Source organism: Cannabis sativa, chromosome X (assembly GCF_029168945.1).
Source record: "Cannabis sativa cultivar Pink pepper isolate KNU-18-1 chromosome X, ASM2916894v1, whole genome shotgun sequence".
In the NCBI taxonomy this organism is placed as follows: Eukaryota; Viridiplantae; Streptophyta; class Magnoliopsida; order Rosales; family Cannabaceae; genus Cannabis; species Cannabis sativa.
This window is the reverse complement of record NC_083610.1, coordinates 4,026,134-4,036,470: the sequence shown is the minus strand read 5'-3', so window position 1 is coordinate 4,036,470 and position 10,337 is coordinate 4,026,134. Positions and strand designations below refer to the sequence as shown.

Sequence of the window (10,337 nt, the reverse complement as noted above, 5' to 3'; positions counted from 1 at the left end):
AACACTGTTGGTGTAAAAGTACGTCATCATGCTCCACTTCAGTATAGTGGTTGGGCCAAAATTCCTCCAGAAGATAAGAAAGCTGTATATGCTCGCATCATGGTATACATATTTATAATACAATTTTTATGTACATAAAGCTATAATTTTATAATTCATTTAATAATTATCTTTTTTTAGGACATCTTTGACATAGATTTTAAAAAAGATCCATACCTCGAAACTATTTGCAATCACTATTGTCAAGAGAGATATAGGGGCTACCGTAACAAATGCCACAGTAAATACAAATCTCTTATCGAGGAAGGTAAAAATCCATTAGAAAATCGACCTAAAAAGTTGGTGCTAACAGACGAAGACTGGGAATGGATGTGTAAAAACTGTTTTTCTAATGAAGAATGGAAGGTATCATAATATTTCTTCAATTTGTACACATTTAATACTTTTAAATTCTTAATACTGACATGAAATATGTTATGTAGAAAAAGTCAAATTTGTGTTCTAAAAATAGAGCAAAAGTTTCTTTTATGCATTATGGTGGAACAAAATCCTTTATTCAATACTTACATGAAGAGGTAGCATTTTTTTTCGTATAATAGCATTACAATATTATTATATTTTAATTTTATTTATTATTTAAATGTATTACAGAAATCAAAACAAAGCATAGGTGATGAAGTACAACAACAAACTATGAAGTGTGGAGAGATCGAAATGTTTCGAAAAACTCATTATACGATTGAGAATGGATGGATCAACGAAATAGCCAAGGAAAAATATGTATGTTAACTTTAAAAGTTAATAATTTTATTTAATCGTTTTTGTAAAAGTAATAAATCATTATTTTATTGTTATTGTAGAATGAAATGGTTGAGTTGCGACGAGACAAACTTATTCAATTTGAAGATGGCTTGCTACTAGTAGTTGATGAGGCTGCTATATATAGGCAGGTGTTAGGTGAAGGAAAATACGGTTGGTTACGAGGTTTAGGTCCTACACCTGGAAAAAAGATCTCAGTGGAATTATCATCCAAACATAAAGAGATTGAAGAAGAACGTTTGGACAAATTAGAGAAAATCATTGAAGATCTAAGGAAGGATCAAGATAATAATGTTGCAAGAATCGTTCAAGAGAATATGAAAATATTCTATGAATCACAACAAGGCAGATTATTAGAGGAACGATCATCAGAGTCACCAATCAGAATTCCATCAATGGTTTTATTAGAACATAAATTTACTCTCACATATTTTTTTTTTCATGTCTTTAAAATAAATTATAACAATTTTTTTTTGATTCAGGATAAACAAAATAGTTTTTTCACGCAACTGGAGCCAAGTAAAGAAAAAGATCAACCCTCATCTTCACAAAAACCCACTAAATCGTCCTCAAATTTAGAAGAAGTGCGAGATTCTCCAATTAAATTTGAGATTCCTAAGGACACTCCAAAGGGTGTAAAAGCTGCATTACTAGCTGTTCGATTTATAAAAGCTTCACACACTTTTTCCATGGTCATGGACCCAGAAATTTTGGATAATGATGAATATTTACATATTTCACCTATTGATGTAATTCATCTAGGCACTATGAAACGGATTGGAGCTGCTTGCATAGTATTTTACATTAGGTAAAAAATTTATCTTTAAATTACACTTAATGCACTAAATAATATTTTTTCCTTATTAATCTAATTGTAATATTTAGGATCTTACATGAAAAGTTGGTGAAGGCAAATCGAGCACAATATTTTCGTTTCTTTCATCCAATTTTAGCTTTGGATTCATGTCAAGCACAAAATGCAATGACAATGGCAGATCGCATGGAAGGAACAGAAGCGGGACAATTTTGGTTGCTTTCTGTTAATACTGGGTAAGAATTATTTAGTTAATTATTTATGTTATCAATATATTTGACTTACATATAATATCTTACTTTGGTGGTCAACGGAGACCATTGGATGCTAGCAATTATTGATGTATTGCGTGAAACATGTTATTGGCTTGACTCAATTGGATTACCCCCGCCTAGTAAAATTAAATCTCTAATGGCAATGTAAGTTAAATAATATTATGGTTTAGTCTAATTTAATTTTTATTTTTAAATTATTTTAATATTTCTTTTGTTTATTAGGACTTTTGATTACTACAATGATTCCAATAATAGGCAGCCAAAAAAGTCTGGCATTACATGGAAATCTATAAAAGTAAGTTGTAAAATAAAATTACATTAATATAACAATATAGTAATTATTCTATAAATTTTAAAATATTTATGTGTTTTTATTTCATAAATATGTGCAGTGTCCTCAACAAATATCGGATTTTGAGTGTGATATTATCTAATGAGATACATGCGTGAATTTTGCATGAATTCTAGACCTATCAATTGGCTAACCACTCAAGTAAGTTATATATATATATTTGGGGTATATACACTATAATAAAATATTTTTCTATTCTATTATAAATACTACTATATGAACTAATACTTACCTTACTCATTGCAGTGGAATGGGAAAAAAACTTATACAAAACAAGAAATTGATGAAATTCGTTTGGAATGGGCTGACCAATTTTTAGAAGAAATTACAGAAGATGGAGTGCTTAAATTGAGTGATCACAATAAAAGAAATATTGTTATTGTGTTATGCAAACCTTTCAGTTTATTAATTTGTTTTAAGGTAGTAAGTGCTTTTTTTTTTCCCTAAGATGCTTTTATCTATGTTGGTTTCTTTGAAATTTTTACTGAAGCTTATTAGAGGGTCCATCTAGTATCTTTGTTTCAACAAAGTTATATGTATCCTATATGACTTATGTAGTTGTTTATTACATTATTTTTCTTTCAATTTTTTATGGCGTTTATAATTTTTTAAATTTAGTTTATCTTGTTCATTTATTATAAATTTAATTATTTCTTTTTACCTTTCTTTAATATTAGAACAAAATATAATTTATATACATATTGTTTTTTTAAGAAAATATAGATTAATTTTTTTAATTTGGAGCACAAGTACAGATTTAATTATGTTTTTATGTTTACTATTCTTACATATATATTATATTACATTCTACATTTATTAATTAGTAATACATAAAACACTTTAACTAGAAATATTTATTTACTAGTGTAAAAATATGATATAATTTAGTAGCAATAAATTTATAATTGCAATAAATTCCAATATACACAAAATGCATCAACTTTATATTTTACGCCAATATAAAATTTTAGCTACAAAAAATACTAGTAGCTAAAAGTATTCATATGCCACCAAAATTTTTAGTAACAAGCATATTTAGTGTCATTTTGATTAAAACTCATTTTGCTACTAAAATTTAGTAGCAAATTTTTATTTAGTGCTCAAAATGTTAGCTACCAAAGATAATTGTAGCTAAAAATATAAATTTGCAACTAAAATATTTGGTAGGAAACTCATATAGTATTTTTTTTATTATTGCTACAAAATCATTTTGCTACGAAAATTTAGTAACTAATATTAATTAACTGCTACCAACTACATTTGGTAGCTAAACTTTTGTTGCTAAAAAGTTGGTTTCTTGTAGTGTGTTTCTTTTTAATTTTGAAAACTTCTTACATTGTTTTCTTTAATTTAATAAACCTTAAGCATTATTTTTTCTAATATACATCAACAATATTAAAATTTAATTTTATGAATGTATTATTATTGCTTTTAAATATTTTATTAACATTTTGAGTTTAATTTTTATTAGCTTACTGTTATTTCTGTTGACAGTTAATTCTGTTAAGTGTTTATTAGGTTGATTAGTTCAGTCTGTTAAGTTAGTTACTTGGTTAGTTTCCTCTTTTGCTATTTGTTGTACTTGTATATATATACCTCTGTAATCTTCATTCAATTCAATTAATTCAATTCAATCCTTCTCTCTTGTCAATTTCTCTCGCCATTCTCTGCTTATTGCAATATGGTATCAGAGCGGAGAATCAAGATTCTCCTCTGATCTCCTTCGCTTCCGCACTTTCTTCCTGCCAAGCCGTGCTTTCTTCTCCGGCAATGGTGGTGCCCTGTTCTATCAATCTACTACCTGTTCTTTGCTGATTTCTTTCGTGAAATCGTGTCCTCTCTTGCCTGGATTTTCTTTCCAGTGTTCTCTTCTGATCTGCCATGTCGAACAACAATCAAGAAGTCGAAGCTGAAACTGGAGTTGCAGCTTCTGCCGTTTCTGCAAATCAATTCATCAACCAAAGAAGCCCTTTGGAGGATCCCTCAGATCCTTATTATCTCCACCATGGAGACAACCATGGTAACATTCTTGTTTCTCAACCTTTAACTGGACAAGACAATTACATATCATGGAGCCGAGCTATGCAACTTGCCATTTCAGTCAAAAATAAATTGGGATTCTTAGATGGTTCTATTTCTAAACCTCATACTTCTGATTTTAATCTCTATAATGCATGGATTAGAAATAATAATATTGTGATATCTTGGATTCTTAACTCGGTTTCTAAGGAAATTTCCTCTAGTTTGCTCTATGATGAATCTGCAGCCGCCATTTGGACTGACTTAAAGGTTAGGTTTCATCAAAGAAACGGGCCACACATATTCAATCTCAGGAAAAGTTTGATGAATCTTCGACAAGAAAGCCAAAGCATCAGTATATACTATACCCGTCTCAAGACTATATGGGAAGAATTGTCCAACTATAGGCCAAACTGTACCTGCAATGGATGCACCTGTGGTGGTGTAAAGAAGCTCCAAGAACACCACCACATGGAGTACATCATGTCCTTTCTAATGGGACTTTCGGATCATTTTTCTCAGATTAGAAGCAGCATTCTTTTGATGGATCCACTGCCTGAAGCCAATCGAGTTTTTCATTTAGTAACTCAGGAAGAAAACCAGAAAGGTAATCTTGTCTCTGGAAATGATTCGAACTCTAATATGGCTTTTGCGTTTCAGACAGATAAAAACAACACTTCCAAACCTGATACTCAAGGATCGAAAAATAATCCTCCAAGAAGAAATAGACCCTTTTGCACACACTGTAATGTGCTTGGCCATACCATTGAAAAATGCTATAAAATCCATGGATATCCCCCTGGATTCAAGAACAAATCAAAAGAAGCTTCAGCAAACCAAATCCAAACCAGTACCGATTCCAAAGTACCTGGTGATGAAGGCCACACTCTCCTGCCACAACTTAATGCTCTTCAATATCAACAACTATTGAATCTTCTTGCCAATCAACAACCTGGTATGCCCACTGCCGATCCTAGTTCTTCCACAGGAGCTACAGGTATCATACTATCACACCATAACACAACACCAATAAATGAATCTTGGATAATCGATTCTGGTGCAACTCGTCATATATGCAACAATATTAATTTGTTTCAGGCCATTTATCATACAGTAAAAACCAGGTTGCTTCTTCCTAATAATGAATCTCTTTCTGTCAATAAAAGTGGTTCCATAGCTATTAATGATGATCTAACTCTCACTGATGTCCTTTATGTTCCAACTTTTAAATACAACATTATTTCAGTCAGCTGCTTGACAAATAATGGCTCCATTACTGTGAAATTAAATACTGATAACTTTTTAATTCAGGACAAGCACAACCGGAAGGTGATTGGCAAAGGTAGTGTCATCAATGGTCTCTACATGATGGATACCCCTATGCATACTGCTCATGCATTCTCTGTCTCGGCTGAGCTATGGCATTCTCGAATGGGACATCCATCTCCACAAAGACTTGCCCTTCTTAGTGATAAACTGAATTGTACCTTTAATTCTTTACACAAGAATTCTCCTTGTTTTGTTTGTCCTCTTGCTAAACAAAGAAAGTTACCCTTTCCTAATAATGCTTCTATTGCTAATAATAAGTTTGATATTGTTCATTGTGATACTTGGGGTCCTTATCATATACCTTCTCATTCTAATTTCAAATATTTTCTTACCTTGGTTGATGATCATACAAGATTCACTTGGATCTACCTTTTGAAACACAAATCTGATGTTATTGACATAATTCCTCAATTCATTTCATATGTTAAAACTCAATTTAAGTGCATAATTAAACGATTTCGTTCTGATAATGCACCTGAACTTGTGTTTAAAAATCTTTTTGCTAAACTTGGAATTATGCATGACTTCACTTGTGTGGAAACTACTGAACAAAATGCCATTGCTGAAAGAAAGCATCAGCACCTATTGAATGTGGCCCGTGCCCTTTTCTTTCAAGCAAACATGCCCATAAAATTCTGGTCTGAATGTATCATGACAGCAGCCTTTCTAATAAACAGAACCCCTACTCCCCTTCTTCACAAGAAAACTCCCTTTGAACTCCTCTTCGATCTCACCCCTGATTATTCTAATCTCAGAACTTTCGGGTGCCTAGCTTTTGCCTCTACTCTAAATGCCAATCGTACCAAATTTGAACCAAGAGCCACACCTTGTGTTTTCATAAGGTATCCCCAAGGAATCAAAGGTTACAAATTATATGACTTAAATACAAAGCAAATTTTCATATCTAGAAATGTATATTTTCATGAAAATATTTTTCCTTTCAAGACACTTAATACAAATGTTGTTAATGATGATCCTTTCTCTCATATGGTTTTCCCTTCATCTCATTTAACTAACACATATGTGAGTGACTTCTCTACAGATCATCCTTCTGCATCAATGCATACTAATGCACCTGACCATATCACCACTACCACAGCCCCTGCTATCCACGCAAATCCACCAGCTGCTGACACAAACTATACACCAGCAGCTCCTATCGACATTTCTGGTGCACATATGCCTCATGCTACTGCTCCTGCCGATCCAGAAAATACATCAGCAGCCCCTACCACAACTTCCCTTGCACCAGAACCTACTCACAATCCCACTGCTCCAAATCCTACAGCAACAAGAAGAACCTCTCGTCCAACTAGACCCCCTACTTATCTACGAGATTATGAATGCAATTCTGCAATCCAAGACCAATCTTCTACTCCACATCCATTACATAAATTTCTTTCTTATGACAAACTTTCTACATCTCATAAAGCGTTTATTCTTGCAGTTACTGCTCTCTTTGAACCAAAAAATTACAAACAAGCTAGTCAATACAAGGTGTGGAATGATGCTATGGACAATGAAATTTTTGCTCTCCTCAAAAATAAAACTTGGACGGTGATCAAATTACCCCCAACAAAAGAGCTATTGGATGTCGTTGGGTCTACAAGATCAAATATAATAGTGATGGCTCCGTTGAGCGATGCAAAGCTCGTCTTGTTGCTCAAGGGTACACTCAACAAGAAGGGTTAGATTTTTTTGATACTTTCTCCCCTGTCGCCAAGATGGTCACCTTCAAACTTCTATTGGCTATTTCCTCCATCAAGAATTGGCCGACTCTTCAACTTGACATCAATAATGCCTTCCTCAACGGCGATCTTCAAGAAGAAGTCTACATGACATTACCTCCCGGCTTCACCCCTCCCAACACTGAAGACAACTCCACTTTAGTTTGCAAACTTCATAAATCCATCTATGGTCTCAAACAGTCTTCTCGACAATGGTATAAAAAGCTTTCTGATGCTCTTTTAACCGAAGGCTTCTCCCAATCACAAGCAGATTACACATTATTCACCAAAGGATCACATAACACCTTCATTGCTCTACTCGTCTATGTCGACGATATTATTATCACTGGACCTAACATCAACTTGCTGCATCAATTACAAGCATCTCTTCATGCACAGTTTCAACTTAAGGCCTTAGGACCTCTCAAATATTTTCTGGGATTTGAAATTGCTCGTTCTCCCGAAGGTGTCTTTCTCTCTCAACGAAAATACACACTGCAGCTCCTTGAAGACACTGGTTACACAGGCAGCAAGCCTACTAAAACCCCTATGGATCCTCGAAGTAAGCTTGATGATCAGCAAGGCACTCTCTTAGCCGATCCCTCATCCTATCGACAACTCATAGGCAGACTACTGTATCTCACTCTCTCCAGGCCTGATATCACTTTCGCTGTGAACACTTTGAGCCAATATATGTCTTCTCCTCGGACACCTCACTTGCAAGCAATTAACCATCTTCTCCGATATCTAAAAGGGAGTCCCGGCCAAGGTTTGCTTTACAAATCCAGTTCTCCTTTACACCTCCGTGGGTTCTCGGACTCCGACTGGGCTGCATGTCCAACAACTCGACGCTCCATCACTGGTTTTTGTATCTTCCTCGGCGATTGTTTAGTCTCCTGGAAAACAAAGAAACAGAACACTGTTTCTAAAAGCTCTGCAGAGGCCGAATATCGTGCTTTGGCTAGCACAGGCAGCGAAATAACATGGATTCAGTACCTCCTGAATGATTTCCAAATCCCTCAGCCGACTCCTGCATTTATCTACTGCGATAACCAGTCCGCAATCCACATAGCAAATAACCCCACCTTCCACGAACGAACCAAGCATATTGACCTTGACTGTCACTTCATCAGAGAGAAGATCAAAGCTTCCACTATTCGACTAATTCCAGTCAACACAACTCTGCAGTTAGCCGATGCTTTTACCAAGCCTCTTCCCTCTACTACTCTTCTTTCCCATGTCCGCAAGATGGCTGTTGATGATATTTACAGTCCATCTTGAGGGGGGGATATTAGCTTACTGTTATTTCTGTTGACAGTTAATTCTGTTAAGTGTTTATTAGGTTGATTAGTTCAGTCTGTTAAGTTAGTTACTTGGTTAGTTTCCTCTTTTGCTATTTGCTGTACTTGTATATATATACCTCTGTAATCTTCATTCAATTCAATTAATTCAATTGAATCCTTCTCTCTTGTCAATTTCTCTCGCCATTCTCTGCTTATTGCAATAATTTTTATTTCTCAAAACTTTACACAGTATATATATACATATACATATTTCAATATATTACATAATTATACATTCTCTTTCTTCAAATTATTATTATTCTTTCTACAATTATCATTCTATATTGAGCATTATTTATTTTAATATTACGTATGACATTTGAAAAAAAACTATAACTATAACTAAAACCTAAAATAAAACTAACTATACGTGGCTAGCCACGTAACTTCTGCCTAGTATATATAAAATATGGCTATCTAACAGATTTTGTTGGTTTAACGGTTATACTTTAACGTTTTATTTTTCTCTTTGTAAAAATTAACGGAAGTTAACTCCTCTGTTAAAGAATATGAATACTAGGCCCTGTCTCACGATCTCTCTCCCACGATCAAACCTACAAACTGTACAGAACTCCAAACCCCCAACAGAGCCACAATCGAACCTACTAACCGCATAGAACTTGGTTGGGCACCGTCCGATATTGTAGACCCCTTAATCGAACCCACTTTGTTTCAAAATCTGAGAGTAATCAGCCTTTCCCGACCTTCCAATTCCAACCACTCTCCTCCCGCTAAAGGACTCTCTCATCCCTCCCATGTCGCCGACCTAATAATACAGATTGTGATTGCAGAGAATGTGATCTTCAAATCCCTTCCTCTCCTTTCGCCAACGGCACTAACGTCACCAAAACCCCTTTTCCCCTCGAATTGGTTTCTTAACCGGCATTTGAATTTTGGGTTTATCAATAAGACATTTATGTGGGTTTTCTTAACTCTTAATTTAACATTCCAGGCTTGTTGGTGACTGTGTATCAGACATAGTGGACTCTTGGGTAACCTTTAATGAACCTCATATCTTCTGCATGCTTACAATTGGCTTGGACTATCCTGATATGGTGGAGGTTGCAACTTCTGCGTTGCCAATGGGCGAAGACCAACATGCTATGAATTAAATAACTATAGCACACTAAAGGCCTATGACTATAGTCTATATCCATGAACGAAGGTATTTATTCCTTATAGGAGCTCTATTAAAAAAAATTAGTAGTTGTAAGAGAGTTCCTTTTTGTCATATTTGGCTCACTAGCTATAAATTTATAATGAACTTCTTTGCTTCTTACTTTCTAATCTTTGTGACTTCTTTTGTCATATCATCTTACCAAATCGAATAGTCAATAAGCTTCTTTTGAAATTTCAGATTTTTAACTATTATTTGCGTCCATACAGTCTATTTGATATTGCTGCTGCTTTATTGGCCAACTCCATGACTCTCTTACATCAATAGTATATTTGAGAAGTTGGATTTTGTAGGCATTAACTACTATGGACAGGTTTCTTCTACCAAATATGGCTGTAACTTTAGTGCTCTTAGATACAAGTCATAAAACTTTAAACAGTAACATTATCTGCCCACTTATTAGGAAGTCTTGTCTGATACTGAACATAGAAGACGATTCTAACCAATGCATGAAAAATATGATTATTACTATAAAATGGTAA

At 34.3% G+C, this 10,337-nt stretch overlaps 2 protein-coding genes across 2 annotated transcripts; both read left to right on the top strand.

The window, feature by feature from the left end:
- Positions 1 to 777: 777 nt before the first annotated feature.
- LOC133031778 (uncharacterized) lies at positions 778 to 1,873 on the top strand. Its single transcript, XM_061105441.1, has 3 exons — positions 778 to 1,217; positions 1,302 to 1,627; positions 1,705 to 1,873. The coding sequence occupies exons 1-3, from the start codon at positions 867 to 869 to the stop codon at positions 1,871 to 1,873; spliced, it is 846 nt and encodes a 281-aa protein (XP_060961424.1). The 5' UTR covers positions 778 to 866.
- A 5,459-nt stretch (positions 1,874 to 7,332) lies between these two features.
- LOC133031952 (uncharacterized mitochondrial protein AtMg00810-like) lies at positions 7,333 to 8,616 on the top strand. The gene has a single exon (XM_061105751.1). The coding sequence runs from the start codon at positions 7,333 to 7,335 to the stop codon at positions 8,614 to 8,616; it is 1,284 nt and encodes a 427-aa protein (XP_060961734.1).
- The last annotated feature ends 1,721 nt before the right edge of the window (positions 8,617 to 10,337 follow it).

Bases quoted from the DNA above. Each gene is read 5' to 3' on its own strand.
- LOC133031778 (XM_061105441.1), top strand. From the start codon at position 867: ATGGTTGAGTTGCGACGAGACAAACTTATTCAATTTGAAGATGGCTTG. The intron at 1,218-1,301 runs GTTTTATTAGAA...TTTTTGATTCAG, and splicing joins CAATCAGAATTCCATCAATG to GATAAACAAAATAGTTTTTT. The intron at 1,628-1,704 runs GTAAAAAATTTA...TGTAATATTTAG, and splicing joins TGCATAGTATTTTACATTAG to GATCTTACATGAAAAGTTGG.
- LOC133031952 (XM_061105751.1), top strand. From the start codon at position 7,333: ATGGTCACCTTCAAACTTCTATTGGCTATTTCCTCCATCAAGAATTGG.